The 24,854-nt window shown below is 51.2% G+C and overlaps 2 protein-coding genes across 14 annotated transcripts in view; one reads left to right on the forward strand and one right to left on the reverse strand.

Moving 5' to 3' along the window:
* Positions 1-9,599, forward strand: part of LOC123844720 (general transcription factor II-I repeat domain-containing protein 2) — a 52,337-nt gene extending 42,738 nt beyond the window's left edge. For 5 of the 11 annotated variants that reach the window (XM_045875489.3, XM_054507631.2, XM_045875490.3 and 2 more), the window contains 5 exons: positions 3,081-3,158; positions 4,287-4,370; positions 4,987-5,170; positions 5,397-5,425; positions 7,788-9,599. In XM_045875489.3, coding sequence (XP_045731445.1) covers positions 3,081-3,158; positions 4,287-4,370; positions 4,987-5,170; positions 5,397-5,425; positions 7,788-9,391 — 1,979 coding nt within the window. In that variant the 3' untranslated portion in view covers positions 9,392-9,599. Of the gene's footprint in view, positions 1-3,080; positions 3,159-4,286; positions 4,371-4,986; positions 5,171-5,396; positions 5,426-5,794; positions 6,420-7,787 lie in introns of those variants that run through there. The other 6 variants (XM_054507629.2, XM_054507630.2, XM_064593078.1 and 3 more) reach the window with 5 other exon arrangements.
* Positions 1-24,854, reverse strand: part of NCF1 (neutrophil cytosolic factor 1) — a 35,213-nt gene that overhangs the window by 4,646 nt on the left and 5,713 nt on the right. For 2 of the 3 annotated variants that reach the window (XR_010411977.1, XM_064593084.1), the window contains exons 2-10: positions 23,928-24,008; positions 20,748-20,823; positions 20,458-20,623; positions 19,149-19,198; positions 17,462-17,584; positions 16,931-17,038; positions 16,008-16,125; positions 14,447-14,554; positions 13,776-13,921 (exon numbers count right to left, since the gene is read on the reverse strand). Coding sequence is in view for 2 of the 3 variants with exons in the window: in XM_064593084.1 (XP_064449154.1) it covers positions 13,776-13,921; positions 14,447-14,554; positions 16,008-16,125; positions 16,931-17,038; positions 17,462-17,584; positions 19,149-19,198; positions 20,458-20,623; positions 20,748-20,823; positions 23,928-24,008 (976 nt within the window). In the remaining variant the exon portion in view is untranslated. Of the gene's footprint in view, positions 1-12,202; positions 13,410-13,775; positions 13,922-14,446; positions 14,555-16,007; positions 16,126-16,930; positions 17,039-17,461; positions 17,585-19,148; positions 19,199-20,457; positions 20,624-20,747; positions 20,824-23,927; positions 24,009-24,854 lie in introns of those variants that run through there. The other variant, XM_045875495.3, reaches the window with a different exon arrangement.

Here is a 24,854-nt window from a genome sequence, read left to right on the forward strand (position 1 = left end):
TTGAGTGTGGCTTTCATTTCTTCTTGAAGGGTTATTGTGGGGAGAAGATTGAAACTGGCTTCGGGGTGTGTGTGTGTATGGGGGTGGGGGTATATGGATATATACATGTCTGTGTATTTGTGTGTCTGTGTATTTGTGTGTGTGTGCGTGTGTGTGTGTGTGTTTTAGGCCATGCAGATCAGCACTGGCCAGGGAGCAGACTATGCTCCATGCCAAGTGAGGGAAGAAAGAAGGGGGATGGACCGGGGCCTAGAAGCCATGAACTCGGTTTAACTGCAAGAATCTAAAGGAAGTCAAGTTCAAAGTGTGGTTTTAAAAAGATTTATTTTTTAAGATCCACTACATAAGATAATTTTCTTTAAAAGACTGACAGACTGACGTGTAATCTGTTTGGTTTTTGTTTGGATGCCTGTTTAAAAACCACATCTGATAGTTACAAACATATTCTAAGGATATTCTTTACAATTGAAAGGTTTTTAAAAACATTTTTGACTTTTCATGGAAATGAATGACAACATTGGTCCTGGAACTCGTGGATTTTGAACGCATTTAGTTAAAACAATGTGCCTGTTTTCTTTCATTGTGATCCACTTGATTATCTGCTAAGAAATATTTTCTTTTCTTTTTTTTTAAGATTTTATTTGAGAGAGAGAGAGAACACAAGCAGGGAGGAGGGGCAGAGGGAGAGGGAGCAGACTCCCCACTGAGCAGGGAGCCCAATTTGGGGCTCAATCCCAGGACCCCAGGATCATGACCTGAGCCAAACGCTTAACGACTGAGCCACCCAGGCGCCCTTGCTAAGAAATATTTTCATCTCTGCTGCTGGAATATGAGCTGGTCCCTAGTATCTTCCTAATATGAGAAGGAGAAGTTTTTATTTTACATATTTATTAATGTTATGGGTCTCAGAATTACTGTCATTAAGTATGTTTTGTTTTTCAAGATTGCTTTGGCTACTTGGGGTCTTTTGTTTGGATTCCATACAAATTTTAGGATTATTTGTCCTAGTTCTTGAAAAATGCTGTTGGGATTTTGATAGGGATTGCACTGAATGTGTAGAGTGCTCTGGGTAGTACGGACTTTTTAACAATATTTGTTCTTCCAACCCATAAGCATGGAACGTCTTTCCATTTCTTTGTGTCATCTTGAGTCTCTTCCATCAGTGTTAGTTTTCAGAGCACAGGTCATTCACCTCTTCGGTTAGGTTTATCCCTAGCTATTTTATTGTTTTTGGTGCAACTGTAAATGGGATTGTTTTCTTCATTTCACTTAAGCTGCTTCATTATTAGTGTATGGGAACGCAACAGATTTCTATACGTTGATTTTGTATCCTGCGACTTTCTGAATTCATTTATCAGTTCTAGTAATTCTTTGGTGGAGTCTTTAGGGTTTTCTATATGTTGTCTGCAAATAGTGAGAGCTTTACTTCTTCCTTACCAATTTGGATGACTTTCATTTCTTTATGTTGTTTAATTGCTATGGGAGTCCTTCTATTTTTTTTTTAAGATTTTATCAATTTATTTGAGAGAGCAAGAGCACGGGGGAGGGGGAGGGAGTGGGAGGGCAGGGGGCAGGGAGGGAGAAGCAGACTCCCCGCTGAGCAGAGAGCCCAACTTGGGGCTCGATCCCAGGACCCTGAGATCATGACCTGAGCCAAAGGCAGATGCTGAACTGGCTGAGTCACCCAGGTGCCCTGGGAGTGCTTTTATTTAGAGACTCTAAAAATCAACCGTTTTGGAGTGAATGATTCAGTAGCTTTTGTACATTCGCAGTGTTGGGTAACCACCACCTCTATCGAGTTCGAAAACATTTTCGTCCCCAAAAGAAGATCCCATACCCATTACCAGTCCCTCCCGTTCTTCCCTCCCCCAGCCCCTGGTATCCACCAGTCTACTCTCTATCTCTATGGATTTACCTTTTCTACATATTTCATACAGGTGGGATTGTACAATGTGTGCCCTTTGGGGCCTGACTTCTTTCACTTAAAATCTCCAGGGCACCTGGGTGGCTCAGTCAGTTAAGCATCCAACTCTTGATTTTGGCTCAGGTCGCCATCTCAGGCTCGTAAAATCGAGCCCTCTGTCGGGCTCCGTGCTGAGCGTGGAACCTGCTTAGGATTCTCTCTTTCCCTCTCCCTCTGCCCCTCCCCTCCTCGCTCATGCGCAATCGTGCACTCTCTCACTCAAAAAATAAAAATAAAAAATAGGGCACCTGTGTGGCTCAGTTGGTTAAGCGTCTGCCTTCGGCTCAGGTCATGATCTCGGGGTCCTGGGATTGAGCCCCATGTCGGGCTCCCTGCTCGGCGGGGAGTCTGCTTCTCCCTCTGACCCTCACCCTGCTTGCATTCTCTCTCTCTCTCTTTTTGACCAATAAATAAATAGATAAAATCCTTTAAAAAAGGGGGGGTTAAAAAAAAAAAGAATATAACTTGTCAAACCACTGTGTTGTACACCTGAAACTAATGCAACATTGCATGTCAACTCTATTTTAAGGGGGAAAAGGAAGAAAAGGAAACAATATAAAGAATCCCATGTTAGAATCCAAGTCCAGCAGTGATTTGAATGCAGGTTGATGGAAATGTTCTCCAAGATGGCCTCCCCATTGTGCTCTTCTCTTGTGGGGCATCATGCATGTACAGGGACTACAAGCCCAATCACCTTTTTGTTCTGGAGAGCAGTTTTCTAAAGGATTCGCTATAAATTATTTGGTAGATAATGACCATGCCTCCAGCAACAGACTGTGGCATTTGGAAGCCCATCTGTAGGTGTGTTCTTGTCCTTTATCTGACAACAGTTATTATGATGGCTTATGGAATATGGAACCAGATGAGCACTTTTATTTTTTAAAAGATTTATTTATTTATTTGAGAGAGAGAGCATGCAGGGCAGAGGGGCAGAGGGAGATGGAGAGAATCTTAAGCAGACTCTGCACTGAGCATGGAGCCCAACTTCCTACAGCCACCTGTTCTCTGAAGCTTTAAAAGTTGAGTCTGTGCCTCTGATCAGAGTGACGCATGGACATTTTTAGAGGAGAATTAACCTAATTTTCTTTAAGTTCTAAATTTCAGTTTCTGTTTTTAGGAAGCACAAATTCATCCAGTATTACCAATTCTGCGGCAGGTGTGGAAGATCTTAACATTGTTCAGGTGACAATTCCAGGTATGGAAGTCTATCTGGCGTTATCATAATTGACTTTATATTTTTCTTTTTGTTATATTTTAGCCATTATATAACATGGGTCATAAACCCTTGGAACTTTATTTTTTTTGCTTAGTTTACCCTTTCAACTAAGGAATGACAATTCAGGAATATAAAATACACTACAGATTGTCAGACACTGAATATCTTGCTTATATCAGACATCGTTAATCAGATATATTACTTCTCACAGCCACACCTTGGCATTACTGGAAGGGCAGACAACTCCAAGCACCAGCTCCTGTTAAGTAAGAATTGGCCAGGGCGCCTGGGTGGCTCGGTTGGTTAAGCGACTGCCTTCGGCTCAGGTCATGATCCTGGAGTCCCGGGATCGAGTCCCGCATCGGGCTCCCTGCTCAGCAGGGAGTCTGCTTCTCCTTCTGACCCTCCTCCCTCTCATGCTCTCTGTCTCTCATTCTCTCTCTCTCAAATAAATAAATAAATAAAATCTTTAAAAAATAATAATAAATAAATAAATAAATAAATAAGAATTGGCCACAGAGGTGGAATTTATCTGCTGCCCGTCAAGCAATCTTTTCTGAATATGTGTATATAAAATATATCTGGAGAGATACAAAAGAATCTGATAACATAATTTCCCCAAGGAAGGAAGCAGAGCTGAGAGAGGGATGTGAGAGAAATGTTTCACTCTGCGTTGTTCTATGTCTTGTGAGTTTTGAACCATGTAATTGCTCTAGTTATTCAAAATTAAATACAATAAAAATGTTAAGTATTGAAAAATATTCCCTTCTAATCCTAGTACATCTTACTCCTTTTACTTGTCATATTGCATTGACTCAGATTGCTATTATAATGTTGAAGAGTAGAGGTGAAGGTGGACACCCTGATCCTACATAATGTTGAAAATGTTCCCTAAGGTAGTATGGAGTGTGTTTACATGGATTCATAATTTGGGAAATTCTCTGTCGCGTCTAATGGCTTCCATTTACACATTTCCAAAAAACTAAACTGAGTGACAAGCCAGGTAAAGTGCTTTTTTCATGTGCTGTCAGGCACTTCCTCCAACAGCTTTTTTGGGGGTAAATTGATCAATAACCCCAGTTTGCTTGATTGTCTAATTATTTTTAGATAACGAGAAGGAAAGATTATCCAGCATTGAAAAGATAAAACAACTAAGAGAACAAGTCAATGACCTCTTTAGCCGAAAATTTGGTAAGTTTTTATATTGTTACATATCCAAAATGTATATATTTGAGGTATTTCTTTTTAATGGAATACTTTATTGATCTTTCTGGGGGCACCTGGCTGGCTCAGTCAGAAGAATGTGCAACTCTTGATCTAGGGGTCGTGAGTTCAAGCCCCATGTTGGGTGTAGAGCTTACTAAAAAAAATTTTTTAATAAAATAATTATATATAAAAAAAAGAAATAGATCTTTCTGGGGAAGGAGCTATGATCAAAATCAGCATGTATTTTTCCTGAAGGGCTTTTACATGGACACACTAATCGCAATAATAGTATCTATCTTTGATTTACTGAGTTCTTACCATGGCTGAGCATTGCTTTCAGCACTGACATGTGAATCATTATTTAATCTTCATAAAACCCTTTTTCAGGTAAATGCCAGCATCCTTTCTCCTTCCTGGAGAGAGAAATTGAATCTGTTTTACTGCCCGTTGCCAATGTCAAAGTCAGTAAGACTGTCCGTGAAGTAATAATGGCCAATGGCCCACGTTGTCACTGGACTGGAAGTATTTTAGCATCTCGGCACTGGTCTGGGAAAAGCAGGTGACACACTGAAGTGGTCTTCTGTTGTTTGTCTCCTCGCAGGTGAAGCCATCGGGGTGGACTTCCCTGTGAAAGTTCCCTACAGGAAGATCACATTCAACCCAGGCTGTGTGGTTATCGACGGCATGCCCCCGGGCGTGGTCTTCAAAGCCCCTGGTTACCTAGAAATCAGCTCCATGAGAAGGATCTTGGACGCTGCAGAATTTATCAAATTCACAGTCATTAGGTAGGTGAGCGCTCCCTGCTTGGTCAGGAGAATGAACCTGAAGGTGGCCACCTGATCGAGGTGGGGGAGGGGGGCGGTGGGATTTTTTTTTTAACCAGGAGGTGGGCCGTGGGGCTCCGAAGCCCAGTGCCTCTCGCACTCTCCTTGTCTCGTATCCCGCTTCTGGGAGCTGTGTGTCCCCGGACAAACGGACTTTGTGGCATTCACCATATCTCTTTCTCTTCAGACCGCTTCCAGGCCTGGAGCTTAGCAATGGTGAGTATCCCGGGTGGGTGGCAAGAAAGTCATCCCAGCACCCACTGTGTGGTGCCACGTGTCTTTGCAGGCCCTCCCCACGGGGGGCCTTGCTTCTCAAGCCTTGAGCCTTAGAGCAAAGCATGGTGCTCTTAAGATGCAGTTTATTTGTCCTGCTGGTTATAAAGTCCTTTAATCCTGGTACTTCACCAGAATTCTCATGCGACAGCTTGAAGGAGCTTGCGAGCCCTTTATGGCAGGGGTGGGGGGGCTAGGAACATTTTACTGAACTGGAATTTGGGAGCCCTTTATGGCAGGGGTGGGGGGCTAGGAACATTTTACTGAACTAGCCCAGCTCAGTGGGTAAATAGCTCCTGCCTGGTACCCCAGCTCCATCCCCGAGGACACCCCCCCAGCCCCCCTGCCCAGATCTCCCCCCAGTTCAGAGCCTAGAGGGTGCCACCTGGCACAGAGGTGGCTCCCAGGACCCCTCCGGTGCTGAGGTCAACATCTGTTCTGACTGAGCAACGCCCCATCCACGGTGCCTGTTCAGTATTCTGAACGTGGCCCCCCGGAGTCATTGCAAGCAAGTCATCAGCATCCTGTGGGGTGAGTAAAGCAGATGTAGGGATATTCTCTGGAGTCTGAGTCACTAGGGCACCTCCTCAGTTCAAGTTGGAAAAACTAAAATATTCTTTGAAAATGCCCGATTGATTATTCTTCCTAAACTCGTCTTGTTTGTTGCTGAACAGTTTTTTTTTTTGTAGCTTTATTGAGGCATGAGTTACATACCGTAACATTCCCTTGTATGAGGTATACACCTGCCAGTGATTTTTAATAAATTTACAGAGTTCGGCAAACTGTCACCACAATCTAATATTAGGACGTTTCCATCACCCCCCAAAAGATCCCTCCTACCCATTTTTCTCTCATTTCCTGTTCCTGCCCCCAGCCCCAGACAACCACCGAATTGACTTACTTTCTTGTCTCTGCCCACACTTTTTTTTTTTTAAGATTTTATTTATTTATTTGACAGAGAGAAACACAGCGAGAGAGGGGACACAAGCAGGGGGAGTGGGAGAGGGAGAAGCAGGCTTCCCGCCAAACAGGGAGCCCGATGCGGGGCTCGATCCCAGGACCCTGGGACCGTGACCTGAGCCGAAGGCAGACGCTTAACGACTGAGCCACCCAGGCGCTCCAAGATTTTATTTATTTAAAAAGAAGATTTTAGAGCACAAGCGGGCAGAGTAACAGGGCAGAGGGAGAGGGAGAAGCAGGCTTCCCGCCGAACAGGGAGCCTGATGCGGGGCTCGATCCCAGGACCCTGGGATCATGACCTGAGCTGAAGGCGGATGCTTGACGACTGAGCCACCCAGGCGGCCCCTCTGCCCACATTTTCTTGAAGTGAATGTTTAGACCTGTGTTCTCTCCAAGTAGAGCTCTTACCCGCTTCGTGGTCAGATTTCTTTAAATTTAAAACAAGTAAGTTTTGTGCAGTTCCGAGGCTATGACCAAGGCCCCTTGCGCCTTACAGCAGGTAAATCACACACCTTCTGTGGTCATCCCCCTTCCCTGTTACTTCAAAGTTCTCTTGAGACACAAATGAAAAAATATACAATAAAATGCAAACATAGTGCCAGATCATTCTTGCTTAAAGCAGATGGGGCAAACATAGGTACTTGCTGAATCACAAAAGATGCCTTTCACTGGGCTAGTGTACCTTTTAAAAATGGAAACGAGGGCGCCTGGGTGGCTCAGTCGGTTGAGCGACTGCCTTCGGCTCAGGTCATGATCCCAGGGTCCTGGGATCGAGCCCCACATCGGGCTCCCTGCTCCGCAGGAAGCCTGCTTCTCCCTCTCCCACTCCCCCTGCTTGTGTTCCCTCTCTCGCTGTGTCTCTCTCTGTCAAATAAATAAATAAAATCTTTAATAAATAAATAAATAAATAAATAAATAAATAAATAAATAAATAAATAAATAAAAATGGAAACGAGTGGCCGACATTGAAAAGCCAGGGACATTTTCAAGAAAAAGAAAGAAAAGCCAGGGACGTTTTCAGTGGGTAGAGCAAGTGACTCTTGATCTCAGGGTTGTGAGTTCGAGCCCCACGTGTGGCATAGAGTTTACCTTAAAAAAAAAAAGAGTCGATTTCTAAGTTCTCTTGGAATCTGAAGATCTGGCCCCAGATCCCACATCCCCTCCAGCAGCCCGTTGCTGGAGCTGAGAGTCAGCCGTCCCTCTCTGCAGGAGTGGGTTAACCATACCCCCCCACCCCAGCCACTTTACCCCTGACATTTATCATCACATTTTTGCTGTCGTTTTTCGTATGGTAGAGTTGAGAGAAAAAGTGAAATATTTCTTGTCTCCATGTCTCTATCAAAAGTGGGAAAAAGAAAGATAGACCAGGAGGGCCGTGTCTTTCAAGAGAAGTGGGAGAGAGCGTATTTCTTCGTGGAAGTGCAGAATATTCCTACGTGTTTAATATGCAAACAGAGCATGTCTGTGTCCAAAGAGTATAACCTCCGGCGCCATTATCAAACGAACCACAGCAAGCACTATGACCAGTATACTGAGAAGATGCGGGACGAGAAGCTCCACGAGCTGAAGAAAGGACTCAGGAAGTACCTCTTGGGGTCATCCGAGATCATGGGCCCCGAGCAGAAACAGGCCTTTGCAAATGTGAGCCCAAATGAAACCGCGGCCGTGCAACCCATAGAAGACATGGCTGGGAACTTATGGGAGAAGTTACGCGAAAAAATCAAGTCGTTCGTGGCATACTCTATCGCAATCGATGAGATCACGGATATCAATAATACCACCCAGCTGGCCATATTCATCCGCGGCGTTGATGAGAATTTCGATGTGTCGGAAGAGCTCTTGGATACGGTGCCCATGACAGGTACAAAATCTGGCAACGAGATATTTCTGCGTGTCGAGAAGAGTCTGAAGAAGTTTAATATCGACTGGTCAAAACTGGTCAGCGTGGCCTCTACAGGCACCCCTGCCATGGTCGATGTGAACGACGGGCTGGTGACGAAACTTAAATCCAAGGTGGCCATGATTTGCAAGGACTCAGATCTGAAGTCGGTTTGTTGCATCATTCACCCGGAATCGCTTTGTGCGCAAAAGTTGAAGATGGACCACGTCATGAGTGTGGTGGTTAACTCCGTGAACTGGATTTGCTCCCGTGGGCTGAACCACAGTGAGTTCACGACCTTGCTGTATGAACTGGACAGCCAATATGGCAGCCTGCTCTACTACACCGAGATTAAGTGGCTCAGTCGAGGGCTGGTGCTCAAGAGATTTTTTGAATCGTTGGAAGAAATTGATTCCTTCATGTCGTCCAGAGGGAAGCCCCTGCCTCAGCTGAGCTCTCAAGATTGGATCAGAGATTTGGCCTTCTTGGTCGATATGACAATGCACCTGAACACTTTGAACATCTCGCTCCAAGGGCACTCACAGGTCGTCACGCAGATGTACGACCTGATCCGGGCATTCCTAGCCAAACTGTGCCTTTGGGAAACTCACTTGGCAAGGAATAACCTGGCCCACTTCCCCACGCTGAAGTCGGTTTCCAGAAATGAAAGTGACGGACTGAACTACATTCCCAAAATCGTGGAACTGAAGACCGAGTTCCAGAAGAGGTTGTCCGATTTCAAACTCTATGAAAGTGACCTGACCCTGTTCAGCTCCCCTTTCTCGGTGAAGATCGAGAGCGTGCACGAGGCGCTCCAGATGGAGGTCATTGACCTGCAGTGCAACACGGTGCTAAAGACTAAATACGACAAGGTCGGGGTCCCCGAGTTCTACAAATACCTGTGGAGTAGCTACCCGAAGTACAGAATCCACTGTGCAAAGATTCTCTCCATGTTCGGAAGCACCTACATTTGCGAACAGCTGTTTTCCATTATGAAACTGAGCAAAACGAAATACTGCTCGCAGTTAAAGGACTCGCAGTGGGATTCCATGCTCCACATCGCGACATGACTTACAACACGGGGGGGGGGGGGGGTGCGGTGCAAGACTAGAATCCTCCGGGCCCCAGGGATTGCAAGATGAGAAGACAAGTTACAAACTTTCTGTTTTCCAGTTTTTTCCACTTTGACTCGGAAATGTAACTTGCAGTATCCTACCCGTTTGTATGACATTTTATGCCTCACCATAGTCCAGTAAAGATGAAGACCGTTTTATTGTATTTCTGGTGGTTGCCTTTCCTTCTGGCCGGCGGGTTTCACTCACCCCTGAGGCCAGCATACTGAAGTTTTAAATCAGCCAACAGAGAAACAGAGAGGTGTGTATTCGTGGAGGAGGGTAAATGCACACACATCTATCTGCCCACTTTCTGCATGGTGTCCCCTGTGATCTAACATGTTTGCAAGCTTGGGGACAGTCCCTTGGAGACACATTCACCAACCGTAGCACCCCTGGGTGATCTGTCTCTGCCTCCCGGCAGACCCACAAAGATAGGAGTTGAAAATGGAGAACTCCAGATAACAAGTAACATGAGCTTTCAAAGGCCAAGGCAGCTGAGGTTTGGAGGTTGTTTTGTTTTTTTGTTTTGTTTTGTTTTGTTTTTTTGATCAACTTTTTTTTGAGGGGGGCCCGGCTGGCTCAGTCAGTAGAGCATCCGACTCTTGATCTGTGGGTGGTGAGTTTGAGCTCCGTGTTGGGTGCGGTGATGACTTAAGAAATAAATAAACTGTATTTTGAAATAATTTAAAATTTGCAGAGAAGTTGCGGAAACAAGAAAGGTATGAAGAACACTTACATGTCCTCTTGCCAAATTCTCATATTATTGAAATTTTACCCCTATGCTCTATCCCTTGTTTGCTTGGCCTCCTTCTCTCTCTCATGTGTGTGTCCCACGCTGCCCGTGAGCCTGTATGCAGGAGTGTCCGAGTATCATGTGTGTATAAATGCACGCGCCTAATTTTTTTTTCTGAACCATTTGAGGGGGTTACATACATCCTTTCCCCCGACTACTTTAGGGAATATTTTCCAAGAATAGGGATATTCTCTAACCATGACTTACTTAGTGACCAGCTCCAGTAAATCGAACACTGATGTAATACTTCGATCTCGTTTACCATAAATGACACTGTGCATGGTGTCCCTTGTGTTCTAACATGTTTGCAAGCTGGGGACAGTCCCTCGGAGACTGTCCTGATGTCCTTCCCTTTACAGCACTTAACCCCCGGAGAGCTGGCATTTGAAAGCGCGCGCGCGCACGCACACACAGTGTTCTTAATCTGTATTAGCCACTGGAATTAATGACCCCAAATTATGAATACTTTCCAGGTTGGAAGAATTAATCTGACTAGGGAGCAAAAAGGCTAAAGATCCTGACCTGGTGATGACCCGTTCAGGAAGCAATGGACAAAACACTTTGATAAAAATAAAGGGAGGCTACAGGAGAGAGAGAGAGACCAACCTCCAGGCAGTTTCCTGCGCAAGGCACCCGCCCCCAGCTGGAGCCCCAGTGCAGGTCCTCAGACACAGGGAAAATGACCCCACCCCGGCAGTTCCTGTCCTTGGGGGGTGGACTGCAGGTACAGCTGGGTCTGGCTAGCTCAGAGGCTCACTTCCTAGGGGGAGGAATGGGCTGGTTTCCAACGGGGTCAGGGGAGACCCGCCCCGGTGTACCCGAGCAGATGCCCAACCGAGTATCAGAGGGGTCGCCCTGTGGACTCTGCAGGGAAAGGTCAGCCCCCTCATGTGATAGACCGACGGCTAGGGCTCAGAGTGATTAAGTGACCTGCCAAGGTAACACAGCAGAGACGGGGTCAGGATTCAAACTAGGTCTGTGTGACTCCAAAGTCCGTGTTATTCCATGACAGGAGGCTGTCATGTGTGGCTTTCTGGTGGTTAGCGCATCGGATGATGCTGAGGGGACGGCAGGGTTCAGCCTGGGCTGCCTTCTGTGACTCGACTATTCATGGGCTGTTCTGCTTTGAATCAACTCCTACGGCTTCCTTCTTTATCCTGCATGTGTGTTGGGACCGTGGCGGCCCAGCACCTTCACTCAGATGACAGAGCCAAGCCTGGGAGAACTGACTGAGCAAGCAGATGGTTTTCTGGGGTCATCGATTGATGGGGTGTCTGCAAATGAGAGCACTTAGGAGCGGGGTGGTGGGGCCCAGGCCGGAGCCAAGGGCTGGATTTGGTGGTCCCCATCAGTTTCTAGGAGCATTTCCCCCAAGGCCCTGTCTTCCTGTCCCAGGTGGACAGAGGACACTGGTCACTCCAACACAGGCCTGGGGTGGGGGTGGGGGGTTGGGGCTCTGGAAGCCAGGCCCCTGTCACCTCCCTCCTCTCAGTGCCCGTTGGCCGTTGCACCTGCCATTTGGACTGAGCCACAGAGCAGGAACTCTGCGGGGTCAGGAGAATGTAATGAATCCAGTAGGGCTTTGGAACCAAAAAGAAAAGCTCTGTCACCCACTTGCCATATTATCCTAAAAACTTGCTTACATTTTCTGAGGCTTGGTTTCCTCCACCACAAGCCCACATGCCAGGGTTGTTCTCAAACCAAAACAAGGTAAAGAAAGAGACCAGAATTGTGCCTGGCCCCAAGAAAATCGTCTGCCCCACACACTGCAGCCGTAACTCAGACGCAGGCCCCTCCAGACGTGCCTGCCGGGTGCTCTCTGTTGGCTCCCCCGAGGGGACAGCAGAAGCCCCCGGGGCAGGCCCCCTGCCCTCAGGCCCACGCACCACCCGGGCCTCCTCCTCAGCACGCAACAGTGGGGCCAGCGCAGGGCCACCTCCAGGGGACCAGAAGTGCAGAAAAACGTGAGGAAAACGTTGGATCGGGACCTTAGCTTGGAAAAGATGAAACTAAAAATTAAGAAAATCTGTATTTTATCTCACACAGTTTGTTTTTTTAATTATACTTGCAACTGAACAAGCAAAGGGGTTGGGATGGTCGGTGGTCAATTCTCCCACAGCTTTGCATGATAGCGTTTGAGGGGCTGGACTTTTCCAGCAAACCACATGTGCAAAAAGCAAAGGGCCCAGTGATGTTCTCAAGGCCTCTTTCAATCATTGCGCTGGTCAAATTATTCTCTTGAGAATCATCAGTCCCCTTATCTCGAAGGAACCAGCCTTGTCCATCCTCTTGTGCCACCTCCCACATAAGGAGGGGTAGCTGTCACCCACTGCCTTCCTGATAAGCTCCTGCTTTAGCAAGATTTGCAGCTCCAGGTTGCACCCTGGTTGGTGTCTTTGCATTTTGCAAAAGATCCACCGGCAAAGACTTTGAGCCATGGTCTGGCAGCAGGGCTGGTGGGGGCGGTGAGGGTCTGCTCATGAATGAGTAATTGCTTTCTGGTACAACCTCCTAACTGGGCAGCGAATAATCAAAGGTGCTCCCTCCCTATTCCTAGATGACAATTTTTCTTTGTCACCGAACTAAGGTGCACACACCGCGCGCTGTGGCACCCTTCTTCAGAACTCTTCTGCAGTGGGACCAAAGTTTTAGCAGGCAGCTTCTGTCCAAACAGCCAGCGCGGGGGCGGGGGGTGCGGGGCGTTCTTATTGCACTTGGCCCCGTGCAAACTTAGTCTCGGCCAAAGCCAGGGCAGTGTGCAACCGGACCTTGGTTCTCGCAACTTCCCCCAACCTCCCGCCCCAGCAGAGCTCACAGCCCTCAGTCCTAATTCTATAAACACCCCCAAGGGCGAGCCCAGCCCAGCCCGCCCCGCTGCTCTGCAGGACTTCTGCCCACTCCAAGCAACATTTATTGAGAGCGCTGAATAGTTAGCCGGGCGAGGCCGGGACTGCGGGAGGCATCCAGACTTCTGGATCTATACACGTGTATACAGGGATGGGGCGGGACAGGGCGGAGAGGCCAGGACGCCATCTAGGGGAGTGGCCCGGCCTCAGACGGCGGAAGCCAGCTTCCGTTTGGTGCTCTCACTGCAGCGGTGCAGGATGAGGTCCGCGCTGGGCCGCGGGGGCACCGCGGGCTGTGGCTTTGCGCTCTCGGTCTCAGGCTGCTCCCCTATCGCTGAAAGCGCGGCCGGGTAAGAGGCCCCGCCCCAACCTTCAGGCCCCACCTCCGGCCCCGCCTCCCCTCACCGCCCAGGCCCCGCCCCGGGAAGCCCCGCCTCCAGACCGCTACGGACACTCATACGCCGCGGGCTCCCAGCACAGGGCGGCCCGGGCCGGCCCTGGCCCCGCTTCTAGCCCCGCCCCGTCCTCAAGGCCCCGCCCCAAGAAAGCCCGCCCCCAGGCCGCTGCCGGCACTCACCGCGCGGGCTGACGGCTCTCCGCGGGCCCGGGCGCGCCTGGACCCGCCCCTGGACCCGCCCCGTTCTCCAGGCCCCGCCCCGCGCAGCCCCGCCCCCCGCCCCCGGCCACCGCCCGCACTCACGGCGCGGGCTCCCTGCCCTCCGCGGTCCCGGCCGCGCCTGGCGGCGACGCTGCTCCAGAAAACGAACACTGTTGCGCCGGTAAGTGTCCTGGCTGAGGCGCTTCCGCGACCGCTGGTGGATGCTGTGTACGTTGCGGATGGACGACCTGGGCGCAGCGGGACGGGGGCGTTGCTCAGCGCCTGGCCGTCCCCGATGCGCCCGCGTCCTTGCTTGCGCGGACCCGCATGACAGGCCCTGGGGTCCAACAACTGGCCCGGGGCAGTGGGGAGCGGGGCGGGGACCCCGCACGACGGGGCGGGCCATGCATGCGACTCCCCCGCGCCTACGCGGACTCCTGGGTGGCAGAGCCCCTCGCCAGCCATCAGCCCGGCCCCTCCCCAGGAAGCCCTCTGGACGGCCACAGCCCTCACGGGCCGTCCCCAAGGACGCCCGGCATCGACGTCTACACCTCCACCTCATACCCCTGCTGTCCCACCGCCCCCGGACCAGACCCACGATGTGGGAGGGCAAGTCCTGCCTCGATCCAGTGAGGGTTCTGTCTCCCCCGCCTGCTGGGGAGCCCCAGTCCCGAGCCCCCTCCCCAGCACTGCCAATCCAGGGCCTGGACCGACAGAGGGGACCCGTGGTACCTCTTCCTCAGCCCCGTCCAATCCCGGGGACCCTCGCTCACCTGCGGGGCGGTGCCCCTCGGCTCTTGATCTGGCGTTGGGCCTGGGCTATATCCTGCCCGGACTTCTGTAGGTACATGGATGGGAAGTAGCCTGTGATGTCGTTTTTCCTGCAACAGAGGCAGCCCTTGAAGGCCCCGCAGTCACAGGGGGGAGCAGGGGCCTCAGATGTGGGGGGTTCAGGGATCTCTCTAAACAGTTGGGGATGGGGCTTCTGGGTGGCTCAGTCGTTAAGCGTCTGCCTTCGGCTCAGGTCATGATCCCGGGGTCCTGGGATCAAGCCCCGCATCGGGCTCCCTGCTCCGTGGGAAGCCTGCTTCTCCCTCTCCCCTCCCCCTGCTTGTGTTCCCTCTCTTGCTGTGTCTCTCTCTGTCAAATAGATAAATAAAATCTTTAAAAAAAGAAAAAAAATTTTAAAAAAATAAACAGTTGGGGTTAAGGCAGTCGGGAGTTGCAGATACCCTGAAGCTTGGCCAACACCAGACTCTGTCCCTCTGGGCCTCAGTTTCTTCATCTGTGCAACATAGGCCCGCCCAGCCTTGATGTTGGTAGTAGGAGAAATTAGCAGGTCCAACTTGCCCCCCGACCCCCGCCAGCCCAGGGACATGTGTTTGCAATAAAACATCTGCAACAGTGTGTTTGTCAGTATTTTCTTTTACAGCGTGATCTGGCGTTCTCTCCCTCCAGGTCACCAAGTTCCCCTATGCTTTCTTCCACAAGCTTTTTAGTTTGGGGTTTTGTGCTTGGTCAAACCCATGACGCATCCTGAATAAATGTGCGTGGTGTGAGGGAGGGGTCTACGTGCCTTTCCTCCAGGTGGACGCCCAGCTGTTCCGGCACCACTTGCTGAAAAGACTTTTCTCTCCATTCTCACTACTATAATTTGGGAGTGAGAAAAACTTCACATATTACAAAGTTCACTCAGTAAAACTCTGATCCTTCTTGGCTGGTGGGAGAATCACAAGCAGATTCTTAGGGGTACATGATGGGCGGTTAAGTGAGGGTCAAAAAGGTTGAGAAATATCTTCCTGCCTCAGAGCCTCCAGCCCGGAGCCATGCTGATGGTGGGTGCTGTGGCCACGAGCTCACTGGGGTCATGGACTGGCCCTATGACTCGAGGCTCTGAAAGGGTGGAAAAGGACCTGGGGAGGCCCAGTGGGTCCAAGAAGATGGCCCTACAAGCCCCCAGGGTTCTGCTCTCCCCAGGAGGAATGACCAGATAAGAATCAATGACAACCGAAGATTTAAAAGGAAAAAGGATGACAGGGTCTGCTCTACCAGTTCTCAAGTAAAATAATTAACGCAACAATCAATTGTGTTGTAGAAGGAATAATAGATGGCGAGTGACCCCAAGTCACAAAGAACAAGGACGCTGAACCCTGAGAGCCAGTTGGGGTGGGATAGTCATTGATCTGCTACCAAAATGGAAACTGAGTCCATAGAGAGGTGGTGGCTTATCCAGAGTCCCACACCTGAGTCAGCACTGAGCCCAAACAGACCGGGCCCCAGGCCAGGGCTGACACTCAGGGTGGGCACAGTGGGGAGGGCGGGGCGCTCTCCTACCTGATGACCCACCAACCATCCAAGAGCTTATGAATGACCTCAATGGCTTCGCCCTCCTGCAGAGACACTTCATCCTCCATCTGGGCGGTATAGGCTTTGATGGAGACATAGGGCTCACCTGGTCGGCCGTGGGGGCAGGGGCACAGTGTGAGGGTCTGCCCAGCGCTGGCCTGCCTCCCCTCCTCTCCTCTCTGGGCCCCGAGGCTTTCTCCAGCTAGAGCCCAGGACCACCCTCCCCTCTCCTCCCTGCCTGCTCCTTACTGGTCTCCCTCTGCAGGCTCCTGCCGCCCACTCGTGGGGCACCCCGGAGTTCTGCCCTCTGCCCACTACACCCGGGGGAGCTGGCCCATCGCACCCCCCACCACCCACATCAGGGGCCAGGCACCTAAATAGGACACGTGGCCAGGCAGGCGGTGCAGGGGTGGAGCACCCGTCCACGTGGCACCTGAGCCACTTGACTCCGGCGTCCACACCTTTTCCAGTTTTTCCAGGGATGCCATAAATCTGCGTACAGTTGTGAAATCTCTCCATTTTAAAATACGGGCAATCAACTCTAACTTACTTACTTAGCTCCAGCCCGCGGGCTGCCGGTTCTCCGCTTGCAGTCAGCGAGGATGCCCCTGCCCGCAGGCAGCGCTCCTCCCTCAACCTCAGATCTGCTTCTCAGTTGGCTTCCCGCCGGACCTGGCCCGGGCTGGACCCACCTCTACTCTATCTCCTGGTTCTCTGTCCTGACCAAGGGCATCACCTCCTACCTGGGCCCCTCAAGCCAGACTATGGGGTCTCCACCCTGACCCCGCTGGGCAGCCCACAGTCCTACCCAACCCCCAAGTAGATATGATTGTATCTGGCTTCTCAATATCCCAGGGCCCCTCCGGTCCCTTCCCCTCCCATCCTTATGGCCATGGAAGGCAAGGCCACACCTTCATAGTTGGGCTCTGGGTCCTCTGTCTCATCAGGACTGTCCAGGGGTTCCAAGTAGGACGCCGGGACCCAGCCTCGCTTTGTCTTCGTTTGGCAGAACCACCAGCCTGTGCAGGGACGGGGGTGGGGGAGGGGTGGGGGTGAGGCAGGAAGTCTGGGCGGGCCTGGCAGCCTCCCTTGGCCACCAGGCTGGTAAGGACACCCGGACATAGACACACAGACATCCAACATTCAAATTCAGAATTGTCACCTTCACCATCCTCCATGCACACAGGTTACAGGATTACAGCTCAGAATCTGCTTCCCACACAGCACGCCCAGAAGCTCACCTAGCCTCCTGGACCTAACCCCGGGGATGCCCAGATGCCCACAGCCTCCCCTGGGGGTGCCCTCAGCGTGGGGAGGCCAGCTGGGGTCCCCAGAGGAGCCACAAGCCTGTCAGTGGACCAGGCGGGGAGGAAGCTGGAGGCTGTCTGAGGGCCAGAGCCTTGGTAGGGGGCTTGAGGTCCCAGCAGGGCAGGGAGACTGACCACTCTCACTCTTCTCCACGACGTCCACCACATCACCCGTGGCCAGAGCCATCTGGGAGCCCGAGGTCTTCTCAAAGTCAGCGATGGCCCGGTACGTCTGCAGGATGATGGGGCCTGTGATGTCTGGACAGAGGGAAGGTGGGGTGAGTGCACAGTGCGGGGATGGGCTGCCTCCTCCAGGCAGTCCCCTGCACGGGCCACCAGAACCAGGTGCACTGGAGGTAGATGTCCCCTGCCAACTAGAAAGCAGCAGAGACCAGCTAGTTTTTGTAGCCCCACATTTATGGAACACCTCGTGTGTTCCAGACCCTAGTCACACACCTTACACACCCTCTTTCTCACTTGATCAGGTCAGTGAGCAGCCCTCCTGCGCCCTAATGTGCACACCAATCGCCCCAGGATCTTGCTGGAACGCAGGTTCTGATTCCATAGGCCGGCAATGGGACCTGAGAGTCTGCATTTCTAACCAGTCCCCAGGTCTTGTCAGTGCACCATGTTATGGACTGAAATACCCCTCTTCTCCCCTCCCAAAAATTCACATGTTGAAGCCCTAAGCCCTAGTACCTTAGAATCTGTATTTGGAGTTAGAGCCTTTAAAGAGGTGGTAAGGGTGGGGCACCTGGGTGGCGCAGTTGTTAAGTGTCTGCCTTCGGCTCAGGTCATGATCTCAGGGTCCTGGGATCGAGCCCCGCATCGGGCTCCCTGCTCCACGGGAAGCCTGCTTCTCCCTCTCCCACTCCCCCTGCTTGTGTTCCCTTTCTCACTGTCTCTCTATCTCTGTCAAATAAATAAATAAAATCTTTAAAAAAAAAAAAAAAGAGGTGGTAGGGGTGGGGCCCTAACCCCATAGGACTGGCGTCCTTATAAGAGGAAGAGGAGACACCAGGGGGATACGTGCACAGAGGGAAGGCCGGGTGAGGGCACAAGGGGGAGGCAGCCGTCTGCACGCCAAGGGGAGAGGCCTCGGCAGAGCCCAACCCCACCCACACCCTGATCTCGGACTCCCAGCCTCCAGAACTGTGAGAGAACTCATTTCTGTTGTTTAAGACCCTCCCTCCCCCTTCGCCTGGTCTGCGGTGCTTTGGCCCGCATAGACTAAGACACTGCTCCCTGGACCACACGGTGAGTGGCCCATAGCCCCATCCGGGCATCCCACTCACTGGTTGAAATCCCGCTCCACATTTCGTGGCTGTGTGGCCCTTGACCTGAGTTCCAGCTCAAATCAAGCTTCAGTGTGTCCAGCTGTGAAATGGGGTTAATAGCACTTTGGTCCCTACTTCATATTTGTTACAGAGATGATTACACGTGTTAATATGTGCAAGACATTTAAAATAGGGCCTGGGACAGAATGAGTCCTTAATAAATGTCAGGTTGTATTATTAACAATTATCGTGCACAACAGATCAGACACGGTCAGGCCCCTCTGCCCCCAAACCTGTTCATTCATTCAGCCAGGACATCGCGGGCTGTTGGGAGCGGGGGTCGGGCTGGGCTCTGCGGCCACAGACATGAGCTTCGAAAGCTTCACTGACCAGTGACCCCCCAAGATCCCCAGTCGTTAGTGCAAGCCACCAAGATAACTCCCCCCCACCCCGGCTCCTTTCCCTGCACGGCCTGTGCTCAGCATCCCCCATCATGTCCCCAGTCCCCTCAGGGTGACCTACAGGTGGCTGCCCCCGGCTCTCACCCGTAATGCTCTTGTCTTTCGGCACCAGGTAGGTTTCTGGCTTTTTCACCCTGCAGGAAAGAAGAATCTGGGTTAGGTGTGCAGCTTCCCACCGGGGAAGCAGAGGCTCCGGGCAGACCTACAGAAGAACTTCCCAAGAGGAAAAGGAACATGGGATGTGGGGGCCGCTGCAGGGGGAAGGGAGCCACGGGGCAAGGAAAGCAGCCCCCCCCCGCCTTCTGCAGACCCAAAGAAGGAGCCAACTGTTTTGGGCGGTTTTTTTAGGGATTTATTTACTTATTTATTTGACAGAGACACAGTGAGCGAGAGAGAACACAGGCAGGGGGAGCTGTAGGCAGAGGGAGAGGGAGAAGCAGGCTTCTCGCTGAGCAGGGAGCCCGATGCGGGGCTCGATTCCAGGACCCTGGGATCGTGATCTGAGCCTAAGGCAGACGCTTAACCACTGAGCCACCCAGGTGCCCCAAGGAGACAACTGTTAAGGAGAACACAGGTGATGCACTCCGGTCTGGGAAAGGCTCTTGTCACCTTGGGGGGCCAGCTCCCCTCTTCTGGGGGCTCAGGAGAGTGGCCGACAGGGAGGGGGCATCCCCACCACCCAGGCCCCTGGGTGCTGCACTGTCCTGCCCCTGGGCCAGGGGAGATGTTCCACGGTGCTGTGTGTCCACCAGGCCTCACCAGCACTCAGTGAGCAGCGAGGGACAGAGGGAGGGACCTTCCCCAGCAGGACAGCTCATTCCCCTGAGACCTCCCTCAGCTTCTCAGATGCTTTCCAGGCTGGGCCCTGAGTACAGGAGTCCCCTGGGGCTGGGGCAGGCAGAAAATGAGGGGCAAAGCGGAGGCGTGCTCAGCGATTAACAGTGGCCACCAACCCTCCCACCCCCCTCATTGGGGCTCTGCACTTCACGGTTTGTAAGTGCTCTCCATGGCCCCCATTACTCCATCTGGCCCTTCCCACCCCGTTACAGACAGAGAAATGGCTTTCAGAAGGCAAGCTGAGGCTGAGGACCTAGGATCTCACATTCCCAGCCCAGAGAGCCCCCCCACCCAGCACTGTGAGGCTCAGAGGGCTCCAGGTGGAGAATTGGCAGGGACGCTGGGGCGGGGGGTGGGGGAGTTCCAGGTCACACGGGCCAGAGTTGGAATCCTTCCTCCTTCTCTTTCGGGCTGTGTGACTTCAGGCAAGTCGCCTCCCCTCCCTGAGCTTTAGTTATCTGTCACAGGGGGGATATCCTGCACCGCCTCCCCAGGCAGAGCTCACCACCACCCTTCCCTCTTCCACTTCGGGGCCAGAATGCGGGGGGCCACTCACTGGCTGTCCGTGGGGAGCTTGAGGTCGTCAGGGCGCACCTGGAAGAAGTTGAGGAGGTGGGGGCAGCGAGAGATCTTGACAGGCAGGCTCATGAGCACATTGCAGTATTCGGTGAGGGTGCCCTGGCGACTCTCGGCGACCCGCTGCCCGTCGAACCACCGTGGGGCTGGAGGGGCCCGGGAGGGACACCAGTGAGCACACTCCCAGGTCAAGTCCCAGAGGGAGCGGGAGTAGGGGGCACAGATCGCAGGGCAGGAGAGCGGAGCCAGGACAGGTGACCTGCTCCTTACCTGGCAGGTGGGGAATGATCCTGTTCTGTGGGTTGATGTCCCCCGCCTCGATAGGAAACATTTCCTTTAACGTTTTCTAGACACAAAAGAAAAGGCGAAGGCACGTCCTTTATTACAACCCTGTCAAAGCATCGAATCGGAAACGACTCTTCTAATCACGTGGGCTAGAAAGTTCGGCTGCCATCCTTGGTCCTCTTTCTCTCCCACCTTACAGCCACCAGCAGATTCTTCTGGTTCTGCTCCTAAAATCCATCCAGAATCTGACCCTTCTCACTACCCACACAGCCACCACCTCGGGCTGAGCTTCCACCGAACCTGGATGATCACATCCTACGCCCCCTTCCATCTTTGTCCTCAACCCAGCACCCTCTTCACACTTAAATTGGATCATGTCTCTCTTCTGCTCAGAGCCCTCCCTGACTCTCAGCTCACATTAGTCTACAGGGCCCCGCAGACCCGTCCTGTCTGCCTCACTGACCTCCTCTGCCGCTGCCCTCCCCTCCCTTGTTCACTCTGCTCCAGCCATCTCTGAATACTCCAGGCCCATTCCTGCCCCAGGGCCTTTGCACTTGCTTTTCCCGTTCTTTCCCTGTATCTGTCAATAGCGCTTTCTCTTTCTCTTTGTCCTTCTTCAAGTCTTTGCTCAGATATCACCCCCTCAGTGAAACCTTCTCCCTGACAATTTCCCCTCCTAACTCAGTCCTCCCATCCACCACCACCCCCTACTTTATTTTCTCTATAGTTCTAACGACTGTCTAACATACTATGTAAATTACTTATGTTTTGTTTGTCTGTTATCCTGACTCCTCCGCTAGAACTTAAGGTCCACAAGGGAGGGCAAGGACTTGCATCTTTTTTATGCCCTTGTTACCTTCAGAGCATCTCCCACTCACCAAGTAGGACGCACCTGGCGCTTAGTAGGTGCTCGATAAATAGTTGATGAATGAATGCAAGAGTCCACCAATTAGTAAAAGGGGCTAATCCTACGCTAGAACAACCCAGAACAGTTTAAAGAGGAGAGATGGAGTCGCGCACATATCAGCATGGACAGGTCTCAAAAATGTGACCTAGTGACAGGAACAAGGCAGAGAAAGGAGCAGCGGCATGCTGATGGCTTCTAGAAAGCCTGCGGAGAATGCACGCTCAACACTACTGTATCTTGTTCTTGGACTTGTGTGTGTGTGTGTGTGTGTGTGCACAGCTGTAGTCACCCAGGCTGGAGCTGGGACAGGGCATGGGATGAAGGGTGTTTTCCACTTCTTTTGTAATGTTTTCTTTTCTTTTTTATTTTTTTTATTATTATTATTTTTTAAGATTTTATTTATTTATTTGAGACAGAGAGAATGAGAGACAGAGAGCATGAGAGGGAGGAGGGTCAGAGGGAGAAGGAGACTCCCTGCCGAGCAGGGAGCCCGATGCGGGACTCGATCCCGGGACTCCAGGATCATGACCTGAGCCGAAGGCAGTCGCTTAACCGACTGAGCCACCCAGGCGCCCCTTCTTTTCTTTTTTTAAAAGATTTTATTTATTTCTTTGACAGAGAGAGACACAGCGAGAGAAGGAACACAAGCAGGGGGAGTGGGAGAGGGAGAAGCAGACTCCCTGCTGAGCAGGGAGCCCGATGCGGGGCTCGATCCCAGGACCCTGGGATCATGACCTGAGCCGAAGGCAGTCGCTTAACCAACGAGCCACCCAGGCGCCCCTTCTTTTCTTTTTTTAAAAGATTTTATTTATTTCTTTGACGGAGAGAGACACAGCGAGAGGGGGAACACAAGCAGGGGGAGTGGGAGAGGGCGAAGCAGACTCCCTGCTGAGCAGGGAGCCCGATGCGGGGCTCGATCCCAGGACTCCGGGATCATGACCTGAGCTGAAGGCAGTCGCTTAACCAACTGAGCCACCCAGGAGCCCCATGTTTTATTTTTATTATCTTAAAAAAAGCCTTGTGGGGCGCCTGGCTGGCTCAGTCGGTGGAGCTCATGACTCCTGATCTCGGGATTGTGAGTTCAAGCCCCACGCTGGGATTAGAGTTGACATTAAAAAAAAAAAAAGCCTTGTAGCAAACAGCACAGTGATATCAGTTGTGACTCAGTGTCCTGGGTGTGTGGGACCCTTATAGTCTTCACATTGATCTGCATTTTGCTTTATTTACTTACTTACTTACTTTTTTTTTTTTTAGGTAGGCTCCTGAGATCATGACCTGAGCTGAGATCAGGAGTCAGAAACCGACTGAGCCACCCAGGTGACCCTGCATTTTGCTTTAAATTTCTCATACAAGAGGGGCGTCTGGCCGGCTCAATCAGTACAGCAGGCAACCTTTGATCTCGGGATTATGAGTTTGAGCCCCACGTTGGGTAAAATAAAAATTTAAAAATAAAAAAATATTTTAAAAAAGTCTGGGGCGCGCCTGGGTCTGCTTCTCCCTCTGCCTGCCATTCCCCCTGCTTGTCCTTGCTCTCTCCCTCTGTGTTAATACATAAATAAATCTTTTTTAAAAAATGCGAAGTTCTGTGTATTTTACCACATTAAAACATACTTTAAGGAAATCTTACCACTTGCAACGATGTGGATGAAACTAGAGGGCATTATGCTAACTAAGAAATAGTCAGAGAAAGACAATTATATCATCTCACTCACATGTGGAATTTAAGAAACAAAACAGATGAATATAAAGAAAGGGAGGGAAAAACAAAATAAGACGAAATCAGAGTGGGAGACAAACCATAAGAGACTCTTAACTCTAGGAAACAAACAGGGCTGCTGGAGCGGAGGTGGTTGGGGGGATGGGGTAACTGGGTGACGGGCATTAAGGAGGGCACTGGATGTGATGAGCACTGGGTGTTATACGCAACTGATGAATTACTGAATACTACATCTGAAACTAATAATACACTGTATGTTAATCAATTGAATTTAAATTAAAAAAAACAAAAAATAAATAAAAAATAAAACATACTTTAAGGAAAATGTTCTATTAACTTAAGGAATAAATAATGCACCCTCATCTGTGGGCTGGGGGTGCTCTGGGTTCCTCACTTCCTGGCCAGCACCTGGGCCACCCTCCCCCTGGAAGGGCAGAGCTGGGACTGGGTGTGGTGTCCCCTCCCGTCCCCTCCCTTCCCAGACACAGACACACACACACACACACACACATATACACACACAAGTGCGCAGGGCACTCACGTGGAACTCGTAGATCTCCGTGAACCGCCGGTATACCACCTTCTCAGACAGGTCCTGCCACTTCACCAGGAACATGTACACCTGGGGGGGGGGGGGGTGACAGGGTGGGGGCGTTCAGCTTCCTGGGGGAAGCCCATGGGACTCAGGGGCAGGGGCAGGGGCGGGGGTGGGGTGGGGAGAGCACTCTTTGGGGTGACCTGGGCCACAGAGAGGGCACTGACTCATGGACCCCAGAGCTCCTGCTCTCCAGCCTTAGGACCCAGGGTGAGATGCAGCTTCTCTCAAATGAACTCAAATTCCTCATCTGTAAATTGGAGACAGAGGGGCTCCTGGGGCTGGTAGGAGAGTTACGGGAGGTGAGATGAAAAGCCTGGGCTCAGACCTTACGAGAATTCAGGGAGAGAGTGTGGGGTCCCATTTCTACCAAATGTCCAGAATAGACAATCTACACAGACAGAAAGTAGATTAGTGGTTGTGGGGACTGGGCTGGGAATGGGAAGTTCCTAACAGGTCTGGGGTTTCTTTTGGGTGGTGATGAAAATCTAATATTGATTGTATGAGGGGCGCCTGGGTGGTGCAGTCGGTTAAGCAGCCGGCTCTTCGATGTGGCTCAGGTCATGATCTCAGGGGCGTGAGATCGAGTCCCACGTTGGGCTCCACGCTCAGCTCAAAGTCTGCTTGAGATTCTCTCCCCCTCTCCCTCTACCCCTCCTGCTCATGCTCTCTCTCTCTCTCAAATAAACACACCTTTAAAAAATATATGTATATTGATTGTATGATGGTTGCACAACTCTGTGAATACTAAAAACCATTGTACCCTTTATATGTACACTTTATATAGGTGAATTATATCTCCATGGAGCCATTATTAGGAAGAAAAAAAAAAAAAAGGAAAGAAACCTGGTAAGGAGAAACCAAAAGAGAGCT

The sequence above is a fragment of the Mirounga angustirostris genome, unplaced genomic scaffold (assembly GCF_029215605.1).
Source record: "Mirounga angustirostris isolate CCGP_5_RB_7025 unplaced genomic scaffold, mMirAng1.0.hap1 SCAF_5, whole genome shotgun sequence".
NCBI lineage: Eukaryota > Metazoa > Chordata > Mammalia > Carnivora > Phocidae > Mirounga > Mirounga angustirostris.